Source organism: Lampetra planeri, unplaced genomic scaffold (genome assembly GCF_965212315.1).
Source record: "Lampetra planeri unplaced genomic scaffold, kcLamPlan1.2.h2 scaffold_153, whole genome shotgun sequence".
Taxonomy (NCBI): Eukaryota; Metazoa; Chordata; class Hyperoartia; order Petromyzontiformes; family Petromyzontidae; genus Lampetra; species Lampetra planeri.
The window spans coordinates 41,683-65,984 of NW_027614254.1; the positions used below are offsets into that span (position 1 = coordinate 41,683).

Consider the following 24,302-nt stretch of genomic DNA (forward strand, 5'->3'; position numbering starts at 1 on the left):
TTGGGTCTTGAGCTATGACTGGCCTGATCGTCCAGGGAGCTCCCCTTTTATGCCTAGTCCCCAACGAGGGGTGGGGCCGTGTGCGCCCCCCAGATATCCCACAGAGCACACACAGCCCCCCCCCCCCGTTGGTGGCGCCAAGGGGCTTAAGCGCCTGGGCCGCCTGGGAACCCAACGCCTGGCGCCAAGAGGCTTAAGCGTCTGGACCGCCTGGGAACCCAGCGCCCGGTGCCAAGGGGCCCAAGCGCCTGGGCCGCCCAGGGTCCCAGAGCCCCCCAGCAGCCCCTCCCCTCCCATGTCACTACACATGTAAAAAAGATTGTTTAAACATTTTTTATTTATTGATAGAATATAGTATTGTCATCAGTATGGCATAAGTACAGTGAGGGAAAAAGTATTTGATCCCCTGCTGATTTTGTGCGTTTGCCCACTGACAAAAAAATGATCAGTCTATAATTTAATGGTAGGTTTATTTGAACACTGGGAGTCAGAATAACAACAAAATCCAGAAAAACACATGTCAAAAATGTTATCAATTGATTTGCATTTTAATGAGGGAAATAATTATTTGACCCCTCTGCAAAACATGACTTAGTATTTGGTGGCAAAACCCTTGTTGGCAATCACAGAGGTCAGACGTTTCTTGTAGTTGGCCACCAGGTTTGCACACATCTCAGGAGGGATTTTTTCCCACACCTCTTTGCAGATCTTCTCCAAGTCATAAAGGTTTCGAGGCTGACGTTTGGCAACTCGAACCTTCAGCTCCCTCCACAGATTTTCTATGGGATTAAGGTCTGGAGACTGGCTAGGCCACTCTCGGACCTTAATGTGCTTCTTCTTGAGCCACTCCTTTGTTGCCTTGGCCGTGTGTTTTGGGTCATTGTCATGCTGGAATACCCATCCATGACCCATTTTCAATGCCCTGGCTGAGGGAAGGAGGTTCTCACCCAAGATTTGACGGTACATGGCCCCGTCCATCGTCCATTTGATGCGGTGAAGTTGTCCTGTCCCCTTAGAAGAAAAACACCCCCAAAGCATAATGTTTCCACCTCCATGTTTGACGGTGGGGATGGTGTTCTTGGGGTCATAGGCAGCATTCCTCCTCCAAACACGGCGAGTTGAGTTGATACCAGAGCTCCATTTTGGTCTCATCTGACCACAACACTTTCACCCACTTGTCCCCTGAATCATTCAGATGTTCATTGGCAAACTTCAGACGGGCATGTATATGTGCTTTCTTGAGCAGGGGGACCTTGCGGGCGCTACAGGATTTCAGTCCTTCACGGCGTAGTGTGTTACCAACTGTTTCACCAAACTGCTTGGCGATGGTCTTGTAGCCAATTCCAGCCTTGTGTAGGTCTACAATATTGTCCCTGACATCCTTGGAGAGCTCTTTGGTCTTGGCCATGGTGAAGAGTTTGGAATCTGATTGATTGCTTGCTTCTGTGAACAGGTGTCTTTTATACAGGTAACGAGCTGAGATTAGTAGCTCACTCTTAAAGGGAGTGCTCCTAATCTCAGCTTGTTACCTGTATTAAAGACACCTGGGAGCCAGAAATATTTCTGATTGAGGGGGGTCAAATACTTATTTCCCTCATTAACATGCAAATCAATTTATAACATTTTTGACTTGCGTTTTTCTGAATTTTGTTGTTATTCTGTCTCTCACTGTTCAAATAAACCTACCATTAAAATTATAGACTGATCATTTCTTTGCCAGTGGGCAAACGTACAAAATCAGAGTGAGTTAAATGAAAGCGTGTATAAAAATAAATCACAGCAGACATCTCAGCGATTGCGATTTTCACCCGAAGACGAACGCTTGTGTTGCGTTTGAAACGTCATTTATGTTATTTCTACCTACGTGACTTTACCGACAGAACCAAAGAGTATGGATTCCTGCAGTCATGAAAGCTTCAAATCAAGATTGTGTACATATATATGCGTATATTCATTCCTCTGTGCCTCTACTGACGTGTCGATGGTATTTTCTGTCTGCAGCTGTCGCTTCCTCTGACGCTTCCTCAGCAGAATTGGTCTGATGGAGCACAGGCAGTCAGCGCGGCTCGGTACGGCAAGGCAACAATGGGACCAGCGTACATACAGCACGGATCGGACTGGAAGTTTGACACAGTACCAGAAAAAACACACGGGAGAGAAACCCTTCAAGTGCACTCTGTGTGAGATGGCGTTTGCAGATTCATCAACTCTTCAAAGACACCAGAGAAAACACACGGGAGAGAAGCCCTTCAAGTGCACTTTGTGTGAGATGGCGTTTGCACATTTATCAACTCTTCAAAGACACCAAAGAACACACACGGGAGAGAAACCCTTCAAGTGCACTCTGTGTGAGATGGCGTTTGCAGATTCATCAACTCTTCAAAGACACCAGAGAACACACACGGGAGAGAAACCCTTCAAGTGCAGAGTGTGTGGGAAGGCATTTTCAGATTCATCTAATCTTGCAACACACCAGAGAACACACACAGGAGAGAAACCCTTCAAGTGCACTCTGTGTGGAATGGCGTTTGCAGATCCATCAAGTTTTCAAAGACACCAGAGAAAACACACGAGAGAGAAGCCCTTCAAGTGCACTATGTGCGAGATGGCGTTTGCATATTTAGCAACTTTTCAAAGACACCAGAGAAAACACACAGGAGAGAAACCCTTCAAGTGCACTATGTGCGAGATGGCGTTTTCAGATTTATCAACTCTTCAAAGACACCAGAGAAAACACACGGGAGAGAAACCCTTCAAGTGCAGTGTGTGTGGGAAGGCATTTTCACAGTCATCTTATTTTGCAACACACCAGAGAGCACACACAGGAGAGAAACCCTTCAAATGCAGTGTGTGTGGGAAGGCATTTTCACAGTCATCTTATTTTGCAATACACCATAGAACACACACAGGAGAGAAATCCTTCAAGTGCAGTGTGTGTGGGAAGGCATTTTCACAGTTATCTGATCTTGTAAGACACCAGAGAACACACACAGGAGAGAAACCCTTCAAGTGCAGTGTGTGTGGGAAGGCATTTTCACAGTCATCTGATCTTGCAAAACACCAGAGAACACACACAGGAGAGAAACACTTCAAGTGCAGTGTGTGTGGGAAGGCATTTTCACAGTCATCTGATCTTGCAAAACACCAGAGAACACACACAGGAGAGAAACCCTTCAAGTGCAGTGTGTGTGGGAAGGCATTTTTATGGTCACAACATCTTGCAAGACACCAGAGAACACACACAGGAGAGAAACCCTTCAAGTGCAGTGTGTGTGGGAAGGCATTTTCACAGTCATCTAATCTTGCAACACACCAGAGAACACAGAAGCATCAGAAGAGCCACAAGGAGTGGAGTCTGAAATCAGCTTGTGAAAGTCAAAGTGCCGTAAGGAGCCCATCCCTCATGAAACAAGTACCGGGAGAAAATCCCAGCTTGTGCACTTTTAAAGGTATCAAGGTGGAATTTAAAGAGGTGATTGTGAAATGTGAAGAGGTGATTGTGAAATGTGAAGAGGTGACGGTGAAGAGCGAAGAAGTGAAGGTAAAATGTGAAGATGAAGATTCGACTCCAAAATGGGACCTTCACATCGATGGAGGAAACGTGAAGCATTAGGGGAATTCTGACTGTGAGGCAGAGCGAGGCAACTCACAGCAGTTTGTGGAAGTGGAGGTGTGGGTGGACTTCCTAGACAATACAAAGTCAAATGGAGACCCGGTAGATGTGTAAGCTTGATCCGATGTCGCTCCCAATAGATGCCTTTGTCACAGGCCTTTAATAAAAATAATGTGAAGTAGAACATTGAAATCTTAGGTTCAACCTGCAGGGTAAGAGCGGCCAGTCATGGTGGATCTGTTGGTTGGGTAGATATCTCACCAGGAGCCTCAGTGATTCACACTGAAGCCTATTGGAGCCTTAGTCTGGCCCTGTGAGCCTCAGTTATTAACGCTGAAGCCTATGGGAGCCTGAGTCTGGCTTTGTGAGCCTCAGTAATTAACACTGAACGCGATGGATGGGAGCCAGTGACATGGGGTGAGGTCAGTGGCTGGGGAGGCACCGGGGGCGTGGCCTCACCGAGGGGGGGGTGTCTGACACGCCCCCCCTCAGTGAGGCAGATGTGATAGCTGCCTACCCTGGTGCTTTTTCATTGCAGTTTCATGACGAGACCAGCGAGCCTACGTATCTTTATACACATACAGTAGAACCTCTGGTCACGAACGCTTCTGACCACGACCAAATTGGGTTCCATCCAAAACATTGACATTTTTGAATCTGGTCACGAACACATACCTGGGTGGCGATCAAACACGGCCGCGGCCGATTTTCCCCTTCCGCGCCATTTTTGTTGAATTACACAAAGCGTAACAGTTATGTATATAACTTTTCCTATATAAAATTGCTAGTAAGATATAAATTGTGTGAGTGTAGTCATACCCTTCCCCCCTCATTCAAGCCATAATTTAGAGAGTGAAAGTGCCGAGTACGTAAATCGCTAACATAAGAACCTGTTAATCTCTTCTCGCATCATTCATACGATGATGCGGTAAAGTAAACGTTCATACGATAATACGGTGAATGCTTCCAAAAACAATACTGTACCCAAATATTACTGTTAACTTTCAATAGAAACATGAATTGCTCATACGAATATTCTCTCTCTCAGAATCGACTGACTGATGTAGAAGATGAAACAGTCATCTTGTTGAACGATTCTAAACCTTGACGCGGAAATGTTAGTTTTCTCTGTTCAAGGATTTCTCAGTGTTATGCAATGTTTTTACATTTAGTTTACTATTACACTGAATTCTATGGCATAATTAACCATTATTGTGCTTAAAAATCTTTTAAAAACTATATACAGTTCGTAGGATTAATCGTATTTACATACAATCCAATGGGGAAATTAGGTTCGAATCACGACCAAATCGGGTAGCGACCAAAGTTATGTAACGAATTATGGTCGTGACCAGAGGTTCTACTGTACTTGAACTAAGTTACCCGGACTATGGAAGGCGAGGACATATAATGAAGGGGTCTACAAACATTCCATTGGTGACATGCTGAGATGGTAACAGGCACCCCCTTACTGCCCGCGTTCCATCTAGTGTCTGAGGGGTTGCGCAATCAGAGGGGAGGCTGAGCGCGTCGCTGCCTCACCCCTCGTCTCGCCCTGTACTTGCAGCGAAGCTCTGCAAATTTGGAGATTTTGACTATAAGTATGTAACCTGTAAAAAACTTTTTTTCAAAACACGCTGTCATTAAATGTACTAGTAATGGAAGAACTCCACGACTCTAGGAAGTGGCCCCGAAGTTTTCCATAACGTAAGGGACGGTGGACAATTACATCCAACGTCAGTTGACCGTGGGAACAATTAGACCCAAGCCAAAACATAACATGTAAAAAAGATTGTTTAAAATTATTTTATTTAATGATAGGATATAGTATTGTCATCATTATGGCATGAGTACAGTGAGGGAAAAAAGTATTTGATCCCTTGCTAATTTTGTGCGTTTTCCCATCGTGGACAATTAGACCCAAGCCGAAACATAACATATGAAAAAGAATGTTATATACACATTTATAAAAAATATTTAATTAAGTAGAACCAACGTGACTTTACCGAAAAAAAAACAAAGAGTATGAATCCTTGCAGTCACGAAAGCTTCAAATCTAGAATTAAGCAGAACGTTTAGTCTATACTCTATATGTATTTAAAGTTGTGCATATTGATGTGACGTCACATTTCTCAAACCCCCGCCCCCCTGGTCTCCTTTTTAATAAATCTTTTCTCCTACAACATCAGAGTGCAGCGCCACATTAAATACGCACTGCAATGACAATAGTTTAAAGCGATTTGAAGCGTGTTTTATATATTTGGGGGGGGCAGAGCTTTGTGACGTCATATCTGAGGGGGTCTGACTTTTTGTGACGCTGTGTGACGAGGGGGGGAGGGGGGTCAAAAATCGGCCAAAATCACGTGACGTCATTTATGAACGGCCCCAATACGCAAAACTTGAACTCTGACCCCCGTTCTCTGACGTCACCACTAAGCATTACCTCATCGGTGTGAAACGCTTGGGGGGCGGTGCGCCTCGCTAGTGACGTCATGTCACCCCTGCTTGGTCTCCGCCGATCTCTGTTCCGGTACAATCCTTATTTGGGCAAAGCTACGCCCAGTGACTGGCGGCTCATTAACATAATCTAGGATCTCAGCATGGTGACTGCAGGAATTGCTCATTGGTTATTTCGGTAAAGAAATGAAATACAATTAACATAATATATTCGTTAAAAGCCCTCGCGAGTTTGTTTTTTATTGCGACGGGTTCAGCACCCACGCCCCATCATCCCTCGACACGTGACTTTACCGAAAGAGCCAATGAGTGTACAACGAGTTGAGTCATTCCTGCAGTTGACGAAAGCTTAAGTTCTCGAATAAGTTATTCAGTTACCCAGCCCCGCTCGTTGGGGGCGTGTCTTGTACCCCGGAAGTGAATTTTACGTCACATTCTTCTGCCGCCATAACGTAGCGAGGTAACGAGAAGCTGCCGATGAAATCCGAGGTGAGAGATTTTCATCGTGGTGGTGGTGGTTGTTGTGGTTGTTGTTGTTTACCCAGGTAGAGCCTCTCTCTCGTAGGGATGTCAATTGAGTCGCAGCGAGTATGGGAATCCATGTCCAGGTTGGGACATTACAACGTGGGGCCCAGCCACGCGGGGCCTCGCCTCCTGCCCTCGCCTGAAGTCCTTTGTTTGAATTCTCTCGCTTCAACTTGATCTGGAAGCTTTCATGACGGCAGCAGAAACAAAATAAATGAAACCAATTTAATTTAGTTTTTTCATTTATTTTAGGTGTTTTTTCCGTAATATTTTCTTGATACAATTTTTTTTTTCATAAATGAAAAAAACAACTAAATGTATTTAGTTTCATTTATTTTAGTTGTTTATTCATAATATTTTTTTTCATTAAAAATATTTTTAATTTAAAAAATGCAATAAAAAAATAATTTATTTTAGTCGTTTCATTTCATTTTTTACCTACGTGACATTACCGAAAAAAAACAAAAATATTTATCTCGGTTAAACTTGATCTGGAGCTTTCGTGAGTGCAGGGATACATACTCTTTGGTTCTTTCGGTAAAGTCGCGTAGAAAGAAAACATTAATTAAGTAATAGCATACGACGTTTCCTTTGCAACACGAGCAATCACCATCAGGTACAAATGAATGAGAAAGCAAAGCTTGTAAACTTAGAACTATATTCTTTGGTTCTTTCGGTAAAGTTACGTAGGTATAAAATAAAATAAATTTAGAACTACAATGCAATACAACACAACACAGCGAGTCGGCTAACATAACAGTCAAAACCCCACCTGGTTTATTAACGTTCTTCCAAAGATTGCAAATTTTGAGAGAGAGAACTAAACACAGACACGGAGACACACAGACACACAAGCAGAGAGAGAGATAATACAGACAGAGAGAGACACAAATAAGCAGAGAGATAACACAGAGACAGAGACACACATAGGCACACAGAAAGAGAGACAGAGAAAGAGACATATAGACACAGAGAGAGACCCACACATAGGCACACAGAGAGACAGACGCATAAACACAGAGAGAGATAACACAGGGACACAGAGAGACACACACATAGGCACAGAGAGAGAGAGACACACAGAGAGATGCACACATAGGCACACACAGAAACAATACCTCTGTGACAAGGCCTTAAATAGAGAGAGAAGGTGGCTGAGAGAGAGGGGGGGGGTAGAGAAATGAGCATGGCAATGAGAGATTTGGAGCTTTCGTGACTGCAGGAAATACTACAACACGAGGACACTTTCGTTTTTTATTTTATGTAACCAGGCCAAGCCCACTTGAGCTGCTGTACCGCTCTTATAATTTGAAGCTTTCGTTAGTGCAGGAATCCATACTCTTTGGTTCTTTCGGTAAAGTCACGTAGGAAGAAAAAATAAATTAAGTAATAGCATACGACGTTTCCTTTGCAACACGAGCAATCACCATCAGGTACAAATGAATGAGAAAGTAAAGCTTTAAATCGAAATCTAAAGCAAAGCTTTTGAACTTGAACTATACTCTTTGGTTCTTTCGGTAAAGTTTCCTAAGTATAAAATTCAATAAACTTAGAACTACAATGCAATACAACACAGAGAGTCGGCTAAGATAACAGTCAACTCCCCACCTGGTTTATTAACGTTCTTCCAAAGATTGATACATTTGAGAGAGAGAACTAAACACAGACACGGAGACACACAGACACATACACACAAGCAGAGAGAGATAACACAGACACACAGAGAGAGACACAGAAGCAGAGAGATAACAGAGAGAGAGAGACACACACACAGGCACACAGAAAGCACAGACAGAGAGAGACAGACACATAGGCACACAGAGCGAGACACACATAGGTACACAGAGAGAGATAACACAGACACAGAGACACACAGAGACACACACATAGGCACACAGAAACAACACCTGTGTTGAGGCCTTAAATAGCGAGAGAAGGGGGCTGAGAGAGATGGGGGGTAGAGAAATGAGCATGGCAATGAGAGATTTGGAACTTTCGTGACTGCAGGAAATACTACAACACGAGGACACTTTCGGTTTTTATTTTATGTAACCAGGCCAAGCCCGCTAGAGCTGCTATACCGCCCTTATGATTTGAAGCTTTCGTGAGTGCAGGAATCCATACTCTTTGGTTCTTTCGGTAGAGTCACGTAGGTAGAAAATAAAATAAAACCCGACGTTTTGGGCGCAACACAAGCGTCCGCTCTTGTTTTCAGAAGCGACCTGCCCACACAACAAAGGTGGGCTTTGTCAATGTTTGGAAATGACTATCGGTCAAAGGCTCTAAACGCGTGCTGATATTCACTCTTAAATGTGGAGGGCGATCTGGAGGAAAATCCACGCCACGACAGAGAGAGAGGGAGACACGCAAACTCAACCATGTTGATTTGATCCTGAATTATTTGGTGGAGTGAGGAAGCATTGAAAACGTTTTGGTTTAGCCATGTTTGTTTTTTGTAGTACACAGTTAGCCTGATAACTTTAATCTAAATTGTCCTATGGTTGTTTTTGTTGACTTGCAATCCCACTGGGATTTTCTGCATACAGAGTTGAAATGCGGTGTTTTTTCTGCAGTTTTTTCCTGGATTTTTCTGTTGCTTGTAGTCACTTTAAGATGTTTCTTGTTCACGTTTTTGTTTGTTGCATTTGCCCCCGAGTCAAGAGTCGCATGGCTCACGGGGTTATCTTTATATAAAAGGGAAATTTGTGAATGTGTATCTGTTCGAAATGTTTAGCATACTTTCCGACATGCAACAAACTTGAAATTTGGCATGTGGGTACCTTCCAGACTGTACACAATGCAAAAAGTATAAAAATGATTTTTTTTGGGGGGGGGCGCAATAATGGATATATTTAGCACGGCAAGTGAGCGGTGACCTCACATCTGTGTGATGTCACCCGCATGCGGCAGTGTCACGCAGTGTGCCTGCTGACGTCATGCATCCCTCCGCGTAGGCCGTGGATTCATTCAAGACAAGAATCCAAGTCTCGAGCGTAGCCAGGTAGTAAAGCTAGTACCTAATGAAACTGAAACATTAATATTGAGCAGATTAAGGTGTGGGGCCAGGCATGGTTCTGGACACGCCACCACCTGTTTAACACGGCAGTGTGTGGCAGTGTCAAGTTTGTGTTTGCAGTAAAGTCTATTAATTCTATTGAACATGGAGGTTATATCAAAACAATGGTTTAAGTTTTTTGTTTTTATCTAGAACTCTTTATGAGAATGGAAGCAGTCAGGAAGTTGACAGCACTCATTCAGCTGACGTTAGATCTGTTCATCCCAGCATTCAAGGAAATCTAAGCCTGGCTTCACACCTATAATTTGCAATTAAACATGAATTTATGCATAACACAAGTAGTATTATTTTCAACACCCTTTGCTATGTCAGCTGAATTTAGCTCTTATGAATATTCATTTTGTAGCCAGACAGCCAAAATTGTGTGCTTGGAGTTCTAGGTTAACATTCATTTTGAAGATACGAGGGCTTCCAGGAATGTTTATGACCATTTGCCCTCTCATAGTGCACCATAACAGCCCGTGTGATGAATTTGGGTAAATTTTTAACTCTATCATGAATATATGAATATATATAGACGTGTTAGTCATGTGTGACTGTGTTTATATATACTCTTTGGTTCTTTCGGTAAAGTCACGTAGGTAGAAATAAAATAAGTAATATTTTTAAAAACACGCTTTAATGAAATGTACTAGTAATGGAAGAACTCCACGACTCCAGGAAGTGGCCCCGAGGCTTGCCATAACGTAAGCGACCGTGGTCAATTACAGCCAACGTCAGTTTACCGTGGACAATTAGACCCAAGCCGAAACATAACATGTAAAAAATATTGTTTAAAAGAAAACGTTAATGATAGAATATAGTATTGTCATCAGTATGGCATAAGTATACCAAATTTGCAATCGATACCACATTGGGAAGTGGGTTAAAATGGAGTTACAAGATTTGAGGATACAACAATGACAACAACAGACAGAGTGAGTTAAATTAAAGCGTGTATTAAAATAAATCACAGCAGACATCTCAGCTATCGCGATTTCACCCAAAGACGAACGCTTGTGTTGCATTCGAAACATCGTCATTTATGTTATAATTACCTACTTGACTTTACCGTAAGAACCATAGAGTATGGATTCCTGCAGTCATGAAAGCTTCAAATCAAGATTGTACATATATATGCGTATATTCATTCTTCTGTGCCTCGATACTGACTTGTAGATGGTATTTTCTGTCTGCAGCTGTCGCTTCCTCTGACGCTTCCTCTGCAGAATTGGTCTGATGGAGCACAGGCAGTCAGCGCGGCTCGGTACGGCATGGCAACAATGGGACCAGCGTGCATACAGCACGGATCGGACTGGAAGTTTGACACGGCTCCAGAAAAAACACACGGGAGAGAAACCCTTCAAGTGCAATCTGTGTGAGATGGCGTTTGCACATTCATCAAATCTTCAAAGACACCAAAGAACACACACGGGAGAGAAACCCTTCAAGTGCACTCTGTGTGAGATGGCGTTTGCAGATTCATCAACTCTTCAAAGACACCAAAGAACACACACGGGAGAGAAACCCTTCAAGTGCAGTGTGTGTGGGAAGGCATTTTCACAGTCATCTGATCTTGCAAAACACCAGAGAACACACACAGGAGAGAAACCCTTCAAGTGCAGTGTGTGTGGGAAGGCATTTTCACAGTCGCCTAATCTTGCAAAACACCAGAGAACACACACACGAGTGAAACCTTTCAAGTGCAGTGTGTGTGGAATGGCGTTTGCAGGTCCAGAAAATTGTCAAATACACCAGAGAGCACACACAGGAGAGAAACCCTTCAAGTGCAGTGTGTGTGGGAAGGCATTTTCACAGTCATCTGATCTTGCAATACACCAGAGAACACACACAGGAGAGAAACCCTTGAAGTGCAGTGTGTGTCGGAAGGCATTTTCACAGTCACATAATCTTGCACGACACCAGAGAACACACACAGGACAGAAACTCTTCAAGTGCAGTGTGTGTGGGAAGGCATTTTCACAGTGGTATCTTGCAAAACACCATAGAACACACACAAGAGAGAAACCCTTCAAGTGCAGTGTGTGTGGGAAGGCATTTTCAAAGTCACGTGATCTTGCAACACACCATAGAACACACACAGGAGAGAAACCCTTCAAGTGCAGTGTGTGTGGGAAGGCATTTTCACAGTCGCCTAGTCTTGCAAAACACCAGAGAACACACACAGGAGAGAAACCCTTCAGGTGCACTCTGTGCGGGAAGGCGTTTGCACGGTCACAACATCTTCAAGAACACCAGAGAACACAGAATCATCAGAAAATCCACAAGGAGTGGAGTCTGAAATCAGCTTGTGAAAGTCAAAGTGCCGTAAGGAGCCCATCCCTCATGAAACAAGTACCGGAAGAAAATCCCAGCTTGGGCACTTTTAAAGGTATCAAGGTGGAATTTGAAGAGGTGATTGTGAAATGTGAAGAGGTGATTGTGAAATGTGAAGAGGTGACGGTGAAGAGCGAAGAAGTGAAGGTAAAATGTGAAGATGAAGATTCGACTCCAAAATGGGACCTTCACATCGATGGAGGCAACGTGAAGCAGGAGGGGAATTCTGACTGTGAGGCAGAGCGAGGCAACTCACAGCAGTTTGTGGAAGTGGAGGTGTGGGTGGACTTCCTAGACAATACAAAGTCAAATGGAGACCCGGTAGATGTGTAAGCTTGATCCGATGTCGCTCCCAATAGATGCCTTTGTCACAGGCCTTTAATAAAAATAATGTGAAGTAGAACATTGAAATCTTAGGTTCAACCTGCAGGGTAAGAGCGGCCAGTCATGGTGGATCTGTTGGTTGGGTAGATATCTCACCAGGAGCCTCAGTGATTCACACTGAAGCCTATTGGAGCCTTAGTCTGGCCCTGTGAGCCTCAGTTATTAACGCTGAAGCCTATGGGAGCCTGAGTCTGGCTTTGTGAGCCTCAGTAATTAACACTGAACGCGATGGATGGGAGCCAGTGACATGGGGTGAGGTCAGTGGCTGGGGAGGCACCGGGGGCGTGGCCTCACCGAGGGGGGGGTGTCTGACACGCCCCCTCTCAGTGAGGCAGATGTGATAGCTGCCTACCCTGGTGCTTTTTCATTGCAGTTTCATGACGAGACCAGCGAGCCTACGTATCTTTATACACATACAGTAGAACCTCTGGTCACGAACGCTTCTGACCACGACCAAATTGGGTTCCATCCAAAACATTGACATTTTTGAATCTGGTCACGAACACATACTTGGGTGGCGATCAAACACGGCCGCGGCCGATTTTCCCCTTCCGCGCCATTTTTGTTGAATTACACAAAGCGTAACAGTTATGTATATAACTTTTGCTATATAAAATTGCTAGTAAGATATAAATTGTGTGAGTGTAGTCATACCCTTCCCCCCTCATTCAAGCCATAATTTAGAGAGTGAAAGCGCCGAGTACGTAAATCGCTAACATAAGAACCTGTTAATCTCTTCTCGCATCATTCATACGATTGTAATGCGGGCGTAAGCGACCTTCCGGATGTGACGTCACGGGGGGTGGAGTCATGTGACGTGGGTGGAAGGTTCGGGTCCTTAAGCGGGTAAACCGGAAGGGGAAGTCAGTCGGGGTGTGAGCGGAAAAGAGTGAGGCCACGCGGGCGGGTGAGAAGAGGGGGGGGCACCGACGGCTATCGGGAGCCAACCCCGAAGACAAGAGGAAGCTGCGGAGTGGTGTGCAGCTGCAGAGGAGACAGCCAGAAGGGCTGCGTGTTAGAGGCAGCGGTGTGGCTGCCAGGAGGAGCTGCGGAGAGAGAGAGAGACAGCACGAGGCTGCCAGGAGGTGGAGAGAGAGGAGTTGCAGCGAGTACAGCCAAGGGGGGGTGTGTGAGAGAAACAGCAGCGGGGCTGCTGTTGTGGATCGGGCCGACATTGGAGTCAGCACCGTGGAGAAGCTACAGAGTAAAGACAGCCGTGTGGGTGTACAGCACGAACCGAATAAAGGACACTGAGCCAGACATCGTGGTCCAGTCGTTTATTACACTGGTGTCGGAAGTGCAACGGCATGTCGAAACAAGTGAGGAAGAAAGTTAATCCGGCGCCTGCATCGGCTTCTTCGTCCGACGACGACGAACTCCCTCCAACCTCGGATCCTGTTGGGGTGGTGGAGGAGAGCCCGGCTGAGGCGACCACGGGAACGGGAGTGGAGGATGTTGGCGCGGTGGCGGGTCCGTCGACATCATCAGACGCGGATCAACGATGGCAAGCGATGGCGGTACAACTGGAGGCACTTAAGGACGTCCTGGCGCATCTATGCCATCTCGTCGCGCCAGGGACGATGGATGATGCAATTGGTGCTCCGCGGGCCGCCACGTTGCCTGTCCTGCCGCCGCCATTGCCCACGCGGCAAGAGGCCGCCATTTTGCGCGCTCCGTGGCGCCAAACCGCCATCTTGGCCACGCCGCGGGCCGACGCCATTTTGAATTTGCCATCACAACCACCACCATTGGAAGACGGCGGGAAGAGGAGTCGGAGTCGCCACCTTACAACGGTTAAAGAATTTTCCGTCGGTGGGGACTGGAGCGCGTTCGCCTGCCGCTTCTTGGCGGCGGTACGCACAGCAAGATGGACCGATGCGGAGGCTTTGGAGGTGTTGCCGACTCTCCTGGACGACGAATCTGTCCGATTCTTCCGTTCCATAACGACCGATAAGAAGGCAACTTTATGTGGTGTTTTTCAAGAAATGGCCGAGGCTTATGAGCCACCAGATGATGCGCATCGGCGATTCGCTCAACGACAACGAGCACCAGAGGAGTCGCCCGTGGCGTTCAGGGGTGCGGTGCTGGAGCTGGCCATGGCAGCTTATCCTGAGACGCCACAGGACCTGCTCGAGCCTCTCATATTAGGGAAAATGTTGGAGCTGTCTCGGGATCTAGGGATCCCCATGCCTGTGTGTGGGCATGAGAAGCTAACTTCCCGGACGGCTGCTAAGTGTCTCGATGCGCAATTCAACCTCCGTCGCTGGAAACAAGTGACGGCGTGGACGGGGGGGCCCGTCAAAGAAGGGGATGCGCTGGGGTGGAACCCTGCGCAGGCTGTCTATGTTCCGGATGACCGGGGCCCTCAACAACTGACGGCCGCCTCCGCTCCATGGACGGGACGCGGCGGGCCGAGACCGCGCGCGGCGCTACCAGAACGGGGCCGTCAGGAGGCGAGGCCTGCGCTTCGGCGCAACGAGGCCGAATGTTTCCGCTGCGGGCGTAGGGGCCACTACGCCAGAGACTGCTGGGCCCGCTTCCCGGCTCCGCCGCAGCAGGAGGCCTCGGCACCGGTCAAGTCGGCTAAAGATCCTCCGAAACAGGCATGTCGGCACGCACCAGACACTCGGCAAGGCTTTACACCTCACCCATCACCGTCGTTGCGCCATCCTAACGTTGTGGTTAAAGCATGCCCTTCGACGGGGCCTTGTCGCTCGGTCACGCAGTGGCGCAAGTTGGCACGGAGAGTCGTCGCGGCCGCTACGGGCTCGTCCACTGTACCGGGGTCTATACAAGGGGTGGACGTACGCATTTTGGTCGACTCCGGCGCGTCTGCGACTATTATTTCGGATGTCATTTTCCATCTGTTGGGCATCCCGCCGGGGGCTGTGCGTCCGGTTTATGGGTCGTGCGTCGCTGCGAACGGGGGTAGCATGGGTATCGTGGGTCAGGTGGATGCTAAGATATCTATTGGGGATGTGTCGGCCTCGGGTGTTGTGTTGATATCGAGATCTTTGGCGGTTCCTTGTTTGTTAGGCACCGATTTTTTGGCTAAGATGCCCATTTTGATCAAAATCAATGAGAATTGTATTGAACTGCCGGGGGGCCGTCAAATCTCGTTTCTGCCGTCGCCCTGGGGGCGACCTGCTTCGGCCGTACAAGTGCAGGCGCTGTCCGTCGCATCTGTGGACATCCCACCTGGTACACAGATGCTTATACCCTTGCGGTATCGGAAGCCCCTGCCTGATCGGCTAGGAGCAGTAGGGGTCTTGTTGTCACCGTCCGCCACGATAACAACCGGGTTGGCGTTAGTGGGGGCACAGACCATCGTCCGGCCGGATCAATTACCGTTTTTACAGGTGCTTAATGCGGGGGGAGAAAACGTCCGTGTCCCGGCCGGTACGGTTGTGGCACATGCCACTACGGCCTTTGCGACCCATGATTGTCCACATAGCCGGGGAGTTGTTGCTGGGGTTTCCGAGCCAAGGAGTTCGGATGATCGTTGGGTTGCTCATTTATGTGACGGAAATTCTTCCCTGTCCATGGAGCAACGTGGTGCGCTGCGTAAATTGTTGTTGACATATTCCGATGTGTTCAGCTCCGATGATTTGGATTTGGGCCGCACTTCGTTGCTTTACCATCACATTGAGACGGGCGATGCTGCCCCTATTCGATTAAATTCGCATCGGATGAGTCCTGCGGAGCGAGAACACGTACGGGGGGCAGTGGAAGACATGTTGGCTGCGGACATTATATCGCCATCTAACAGCCCATGGGGCGCTCCAGTCGTCTTGGTTAAGAAGAAGGATGGCAAATTGCGATTTTGTGTTGATTTCCGCAAATTGAATAAGATATCGGTGGCAGATGCGTACCCCCTGCCGCGTATGGATGACTCCCTCGACGCATTGTCGGGGGCTAAGTTCTTTTCCACACTGGACCTCTCTTCGGGATTTTGGCAGCTTCCCCTTGACGAGTCCTCACGGGAGAAAACCGCATTCCGTACGCCGCAGGGGTTATTTCAATTCAACTGTCTCCCGATGGGATTGAATGCGGCCCCTGCTACATTTCAAAGATTGATGGAGCTCGTTTTGACGGGGTTGCAGTGGGAGACGTGTCTTATATATTTGGACGATATTATTGTCTTCAGCCGCACATTTGATGAACATTTGACGCGGCTGGAGACAGTGTTCACGAGGATGCGTTCTGCCAAATTGAAATTCAAACCAAAGAAATGTCACCTACTGCAACGGTCCGTCCGCTATTTGGGGCACATTGTGAGTGCTGAGGGAGTGTCCACGGATCCGGAAAAGACGGCGTGCGTCCGGGATTGGCCGACTCCGGCCACCGTGGGGGATGTTCGGCGGTTTTTGGGATTTGCCTCGTATTACCGAAGATTTGTGCCGGGTTTTGCGACGATTGCGAGGCCCTTGCATCTCCTTACGGGTAAAGGACGGAAGTTTGTTTGGGGACAGCCGGAGGAGGCGGCCTTTCGGAGTCTGCGTGATCTATTGGCCACGGCCCCAACATTGGATTATCCCGATTTCGATCACCCATTCATTCTTGATACGGACGCGAGTGACACAGGTATTGGGGCGGTGTTATCACAGTCTAAAGGGGGTGTAGAGCGTGTCGTGGCGTATGGTAGCCGAGTCTTGTCTCCTGCGGAAACCCGCTACTGTGTCACTCGCAGAGAACTATTGGCGGTTGTTTTTTTCCTACGGCAATTTCGACCATACCTCTACGGTCGTTCTTTTATTGTGCGTACGGATCATGCGGCCTTGCAATATGCCCTTAAAATTGACCAGCCATCCGGACAGTTGGCACGTTGGTTGGACACGCTACAGGAATTTTCCTTCCAAATTCAACATCGGAAGGGAGTGCGCCATGCGAACGCTGACGCACTTTCCAGATTACCGCGGCACGCCCCTTGTAAATGTGAGTCGGGGACGCATAGGTGTTCGCCGATTCCAAACCCCCCTCAGCCGCTTACGTTGGCCGTCGAGAAGTCGGACACTCCGATGGAGCCGGGACCGGCTGACGGGGTTTTGAATCTGCCGCGGTCTGTCTGGATCCGGGAACAGATGATGGATGAGTCATTGGTGTCCTTGCGGAAGCGGTCTGCTAGGGACAATGGGAGTCCGAGTACGGCTATGGGGCCGCAAACCGCTCTCCGAGATGGTCTGCTTATGTGGCGGGAGGGGTTCCAGGAACGTTGGCGCCTGGTGGTACCAACGTCCTTGCGATTCGAGTTGATTAGAACCCTCCATTGTGACACTCTCTTACATTTAGGGGTGCAGAAGACCTTGTTGACGTTGCAACGTCATTATTTTTGGCACGGCATGGTGACAGATGTCGTAGGGCACGTGCGCGCGTGCCCTGCGTGTGCACGACGTAAGCCGCCGAAACATCCTTACGTGCCGCCTCTCCAGTCGATTCAGGTGTCTCGAGTCAATGAATTGGTGGCACTGGACATATTGGGACCTTTTCCACCATCGGCGAGGGGTAATAAATATTTGCTGGTAGGGGTTGAGTACCTCTCCCGTTGGCCGATGGCCTGGCCGTTGCCCGATCAGTCGGCCGCGGCCATTACCGACGCCTTTTTGTTTGGGTATATTATGGATAAGGGGGCGCCTGAGAGACTCCTCACGGACCAGGGCAGGAATTTCTCTTCTAAATTATTGGCGGAAGTGTGCGCGGGCCTTGGGACTAAGAAAGTACGGACATCCCCATACCATCCGCAGACGGATGGTATGGTTGAACGGCTGAACAGGACATTGTCTGCCATGCTTTGCCATACCGTGAGTGAACAACAATCAGATTGGGATCTGCACATCCCCGGGGTGCTTTCGGCGTACAGGATGACGCCTCATGCGGCTACAGGATATTCGCCGTTTTACCTTATGTATGGTCGGGAAAACGTGCCGCCGGTGGATGTGCAATTGGGAACTGGGGTGAAGGGACCTCGTAAACCACTTCCTGAATACATTCAGGACACGGTTCGCCGAGTCACGGAGGCGCGGGAGAATGCCCGCGTGGCTACGGCCAAAGCCCAGGCCCGGAACGAGCGATATGCGCGACGGTCTGAGGGGGAGTGCCCTTGGAAGGTTGGGGACCTAGCCTGGCTTCATTGTCCACAGGTACGTCCGGGGACCTCGCCGAAATTGCACAAACCCTGGCATGGTCCCGTACGCCTCATTGCGGTTCCCAACCCACAGTCAGCACGCGTCCAGATTGGGTCTCGTCGCTGGGTTGTGCATACGTCGCGCTTGAAACCATATGTTGCTCCCTTACATGATGCGTCATCCCCCAATGTTGCCTTGCCGGGGTCTGTTGCTGCTGACTCTCCCCTGCCTGCGTCCATTGATCTTGCTAGAGCGCCTGTCGTACCTGTTCCAGACAGGCCGGCCGTGACATTGCGGGGGACGAGGGGCCCTGCTCGGAGGACGCCTGCCAGGTCTGCGGGACCTTCGAGCCCTGCAGCCCTTCCGACCCAGCTGCGGGCACGGTCACAGGACAAGCCCAAGACTAACTCTTTAGGGACACGGGACGGCGATGGACTTCCAGCTGCGACAGGGGGATTACCCCCTGTCATTCCTCGACTTTCATCGCGTTCCCGTTCTGCGAGTGGGCCGCCGACCGTCCGGGACGGGCCGGCGACCCGCACACGTTCCAAATCGCTTACGTTTCGTTGATTGTTGCTGTCTTGTTATTTTTTTCTTACAGTTGTATTTATTGCATGCTTTTTGTACGTTCGTTGATGTTAATTGCGTTGTTGTTGTTGTTCTTGCTGTTACATTGTATGCTTAGTGTCCTTTAGGGGGGGAAGCTCGGTTCGCCGCATTACGATTTGCTATTGGTCAGCCGAGGTCGGCTGGGATTTTTCTACGGGGGAGGGTGGTGTAATGCGGGCGTAAGCGACCTTCCGGATGTGACGTCACGGGGGGTGGAGTCATGTGACGTGGGTGGAAGGTTCGGGTCCTTAAGCGGGTAAACCGGAAGGGGAAGTCAGTCGGGGTGTGAGCGGAAAAGAGTGAGGCCACGCGGGCGGGTGAGAAGAGGGGGGGGCACCGACGGCTATCGGGAGCCAACCCCGAAGACAAGAGGAAGCTGCGGAGTGGTGTGCAGCTGCAGAGGAGACAGCCAGAAGGGCTGCGTGTTAGAGGCAGCGGTGTGGCTGCCAGGAGGAGCTGCGGAGAGAGAGAGACAGCACGAGGCTGCCAGGAGGTGGAGAGAGAGGAGTTGCAGCGAGTACAGCCAAGGGGGGGTGTGTGAGAGAAACAGCAGCGGGGCTGCTGTTGTGGATCGGGCCGACATTGGAGTCAGCACCGTGGAGAAGCTACAGAGTAAAGACAGCCGTGTGGGTGTACAGCACGAACCGAATAAAGGACACTGAGCCAGACATCGTGGTCCAGTCGTTTATTACACGATGATGCGGTAAAGTAAACGTTCATACGATAATACGGTGAATGCTTCCAAAAACAATACTGTACCCAAATATTACTGTTAACTTTCAATAGAAACATGAATTGCTCATACGAATATTCTCTCTCTCAGAATCGACTGACTGATGTAGAAGATGAAACAGTCATCTTGTTGAACGATTCTAAACCTTGACGCGGAAATGTTAGTTTTCTCTGTTCAAGGATTTCTCAGTGTTATGCAATGTTTTTACATTTAGTTTACTATTACACTGAATTCTATGGCATAATTAACCATTATTGTGCTTAAAAATCTTTTAAAAACTATATACAGTTCGTAGGATTAATCGTATTTACATACAATCCAATGGGGAAATTAGGTTCGAATCACGACCAAATCGGGTAGCGACCAAAGTTATGTAACGAATTATGGTCGTGACCAGAGGTTCTACTGTACTTGAACTAAGTTACCTGGACCATGGAAGGCGAGGACATATAATGAAGGGGTCTACAAACATTCCATTGGTGACATGCTGAGATGGTAACAGGCACCCCCTTACTGCCCGCGTTCCATCTAGTGTCTGAGGGGTTGCGCAATCAGAGGGGAGGCTGAGCGCGTCGCTGCCTCACCCCTCGTCTCGCCCTGTACTTGCAGCGAAGCTCTGCAAATTTGGAGATTTTGACTATAAGTATGTAACCTGTAAAAAACTTTTTTTCAAAACACGCTGTCATTAAATGTACTAGTAATGGAAGAACTCCACGACTCTAGGAAGTGGCCCCGAAGTTTGCCATAACGTAAGGGACGGTGGACAATTACATCCAACGTCAGTTGACCGTGGGAACAATTAGACCCAAGCCAAAACATAACATGTAAAAAAGATTGTTTAAAATTATTTTATTTAATGATAGGATATAGTATTGTCATCATTATGGCATGAGTACAGTGAGGGAAAAAAGTATTTGATCCCTTGCTAATTTTGTGCGTTTTCCCATCGTGGACAATTAGACCCAAGCCGAAACATAACATATGAAAAAGAATGTTATATACACATTTATAAAAAATATTTAATTAAGTAGAACCAACGTGACTTTACCGAAAAAAAAACAAAGAGTATGAATCCTTGCAGTCACGAAAGCTTCAAATCTAGAATTAAGCAGAACGTTTTGTCTATACTCTATATGTATTTAAAGTTGTGCATATTGATGTGACGTCACATTTCTCAAACCCCCGCCCCCCTGGTCTCCTTTTTAATAAATCTTTTCTCCTACAACATCAGAGTGCAGCGCCACATTAAATACGCACTGCAATGACATCGGGTAGCGACCAAAGTTATGGAACGAATTATGGTCGTGACCAGAGGTTCTACTGTACTTGAACTAAGTTACCCGGACTATGGAAGGCGAGGACATATAATGAAGGGGTCTACAAACATTCCATTGGTGACATGCTGAGATGGTAACAGGCACCCCCTTACTGCCCACGTTCCATCTAGTGTCTGAGGGGTTGCGCAATCAGAGGGGAGGCTGAGCGCGTCGCTGCCTCACCCCTCGTCTCGCCCTGTACTTGCAGCGAAGCTCTGCAAATTTGGAGATTTTGACTATAAGTATGTAACCTGTAAAAAACTTTTTTTCAAAACACGCTGTCATTAAATGTACTAGTAATGGAAGAACTCCACGACTCTAGGAAGTGGCCCCGAAGTTTTCCATAACGTAAGGGACGGTGGACAATTACATCCAACGTCAGTTGACCGTGGGAACAATTAGACCCAAGCCAAAACATAACATGTAAAAAAGATTGTTTAAAATTATTTTATTTAATGATAGGATATAGTATTGTCATCATTATGGCATGAGTACAGTGAGGGAAAAAAGTATTTGATCCCTTGCTAATTTTGTGCGTTTTCCCATCGTGGACAATTAGACCCAAGCCGAAACATAACATATGAAAAAGAATGTTATATACACATTTATAAAAAAAAAGTATTTAATTACGTAGAACCAACGTGACTTTACCGAAAAAAAAAACAAAGTATGAATCCTTGCAGTCACGAAAGCTTCAAATCTAGAATTAAGCAGAACGTTTTGTCTATACTCTATATGTATTTAAAGTTGTGCATATTGATGTGACGTCACATTTCTCAAACCCTCGCCCCCCTGGTCTCCTTTTTAATAAATCTTTTCTCCTACAACATCAGAGTGCAGCGCCACATTAAATACGCACTGCAATGACAATAGTTTAAAGCGATTTGAAGCGTGTTTTATATATTTGGGGGGGGGCAGAGCTTTGTGACGTCATATCTGAGGGGGTCTGACTTTTTGTGACTGTGTGACGAGGGGGGGAGGGGGGTCAAAAATCGGCCAAAATCACGTGACGTCAATTATGAACGGCCCCAATACGCAAAACTTGAACTCTGACCCCCGTTCTCTGACGTCACCACTAAGCATTACCTCATCGGTGTGAAACGCCAGGGGGGGCGGTGCGCCTCGCTAGTGACGTCATGTCACCCCTGCTTGGTCCCCGCCGATCTCTGTTCCGGTACAATCCTTATTTGGGCAAAGCTACGCCCAGTGACTGGCGGCTCATTAACATAATCTAGGATCTCAGCATGGTGACTGCAGGAATTGCTCATTGGTTATTTCGGTAAAGAAATGAAATACAATTAACATAATATATTCGTTAAAAGCCCTCGCGAGTTTGTTTTTTATTGCGACGGGTTCAGCACCCACGCCCCATCATCCCTCGACACGTGACTTTACCGAAAGAGCCAATGAGTGTACAACGAGTTGAGTCATTCCTGCAGTTGACGAATAAGTTATTCAGTTACCCAGCCCCGCTCGTTGGGGGCGTGTCTTGTACCCCGGAAGTGAATTTTACGTCACATCCTGCTGCCGCCATAACGTAGCGAGGTAACGAGAAGCTGCCGATGAAATCCGAGGTGAGAGATTTTCATCGTGGTGGTGGTGGTTGTTGTGGTTGTTGTTGTTTACCCAGGTAGAGCCTCTCTCTCGTAGGGATGTCAATTGAGTCGCAGCGAGTATGGGAATCCATATCTAGGTTGGAACATTACAACGTGGGGCCCAGCCACGCGGGGCCTCGCCTCCTGCCCTCGCCTGAAGTCCTTTGTTTGAATTCTCTCGCTTCAACTTGATCTGGAAGCTTTCATGACGGCAGCAGAAACAAAATAAATGAAACCAATTTAATTTAGTTTTTTCATTTATTTTAGGTGTTTTTTCCATAATATTTTCTTGATACAATTTTTTTTTCATAAATGTAAAAAACAACTAAATGTATTTAGTTTCATTTATTTTAGTTGTTTATTCATAATATTTTTTTTCATTAAAAATATTTTTAATTTAAAAAATGCAATAAAAAAATAATTTATTTTAGTCGTTGTTTCATTTCATTTTTTACCTACGTGACATTACCGAAAATAAACAAAAATATTTATCTCGGTTAAACTTGATCTGGAGCTTTCGTGAGTGCAGGGATACATACTCTTTGGTTCTTTCGGTAAAGTCGCGTAGAAAGAAAACATTAATTAAGTAATAGCATACGACGTTTCCTTTGCAACACGAGCAATCACCATCAGGTACAAATGAATGAGAAAGCAAAGCTTGTAAACTTAGAACTATATTCTTTGGTTCTTTCGGTAAAGTTACGTAGGTATAAAATAAAATAAATTTAGAACTACAATGTAATACAACACAACACAGCGAGTCGGCTAACATAACAGTCAAAACCCCACCTGGTTTATTAACGTTCTTCCAAAGATTGCAAATTTTGAGAGAGAGAACTAAACACAGACACGGAGACACACAGACACACAAGCAGAGAGAGAGATAATACAGACAGAGAGAGACACACATAAGCAGAGAGATAACACAGAGACAGAGACACACATAGGCACACAGAAAGAGAGACAGAGAAAGAGACATATAGACACAGAGAGAGACCCACACATAGGCACACAGAGAGACAGACGCATAAACACAGAGAGAGATAACACAGGGACACAGAGAGACACACACATAGGCACAGAGAGAGAGAGACACACAGAGAGATGCACACATAGGCACACACAGAAACAATACCTCTGTGACAAGGCCTTAAATAGAGAGAGAAGGTGGCTGAGAGAGAGGGGGGGTAGAGAAATGAGCATGGCAATGAGAGATTTGGAGCTTTCGTGACTGCAGGAAATACTACAACACGAGGACACTTTCGTTTTTTATTTTATGTAACCAGGCCAAGCCCACTTGAGCTGCTGTACCGCTCTTATAATTTGAAGCTTTCGTGAGTGCAGGAATCCATACTCTTTGGTTCTTTCGGTAAAGTCACGTAGGAAGAAAAAATAAATTAAGTAATAGCATACGACGTTTCCTTTTCAACACGAGCAATCACCATCAGGTACAAATGAATGAGAAAGTAAAGCTTTAAATCGAAATCTAAAGCAAAGCTTTTGAACTTGAACTATACTCTTTGGTCCTTTCGGTAAAGTTTCCTAAGTATAAAATT

The 24,302-nt window shown here is 46.9% G+C and overlaps 1 protein-coding gene and 1 pseudogene across 2 annotated transcripts in view; both read left to right on the plus strand.

The window, feature by feature from the left end:
• LOC144739489 (uncharacterized) overlaps window positions 1-5,796 on the plus strand; it is a 36,174-nt pseudogene extending 30,378 nt beyond the window's left edge. Inside the window, exon 7 of the transcript XR_013589442.1 lies at window positions 2,019-5,796. The product of XR_013589442.1 is annotated as an uncharacterized LOC144739489 (transcript). The remainder of the gene's footprint in view (window positions 1-2,018) is intronic.
• A 411-nt stretch (window positions 5,797-6,207) lies between these two features.
• The window catches only part of LOC144739491 (uncharacterized), a 33,740-nt gene continuing 15,645 nt past the window's right edge, over window positions 6,208-24,302 (plus strand). Inside the window, exons 1-3 of the mRNA XM_078622437.1 lie at window positions 6,208-6,559; window positions 9,550-9,596; window positions 10,880-12,317. Coding sequence (XP_078478563.1) covers window positions 6,548-6,559; window positions 9,550-9,596; window positions 10,880-12,317 — 1,497 coding nt within the window. The 5' untranslated portion in view covers window positions 6,208-6,547. The remainder of the gene's footprint in view (window positions 6,560-9,549; window positions 9,597-10,879; window positions 12,318-24,302) is intronic.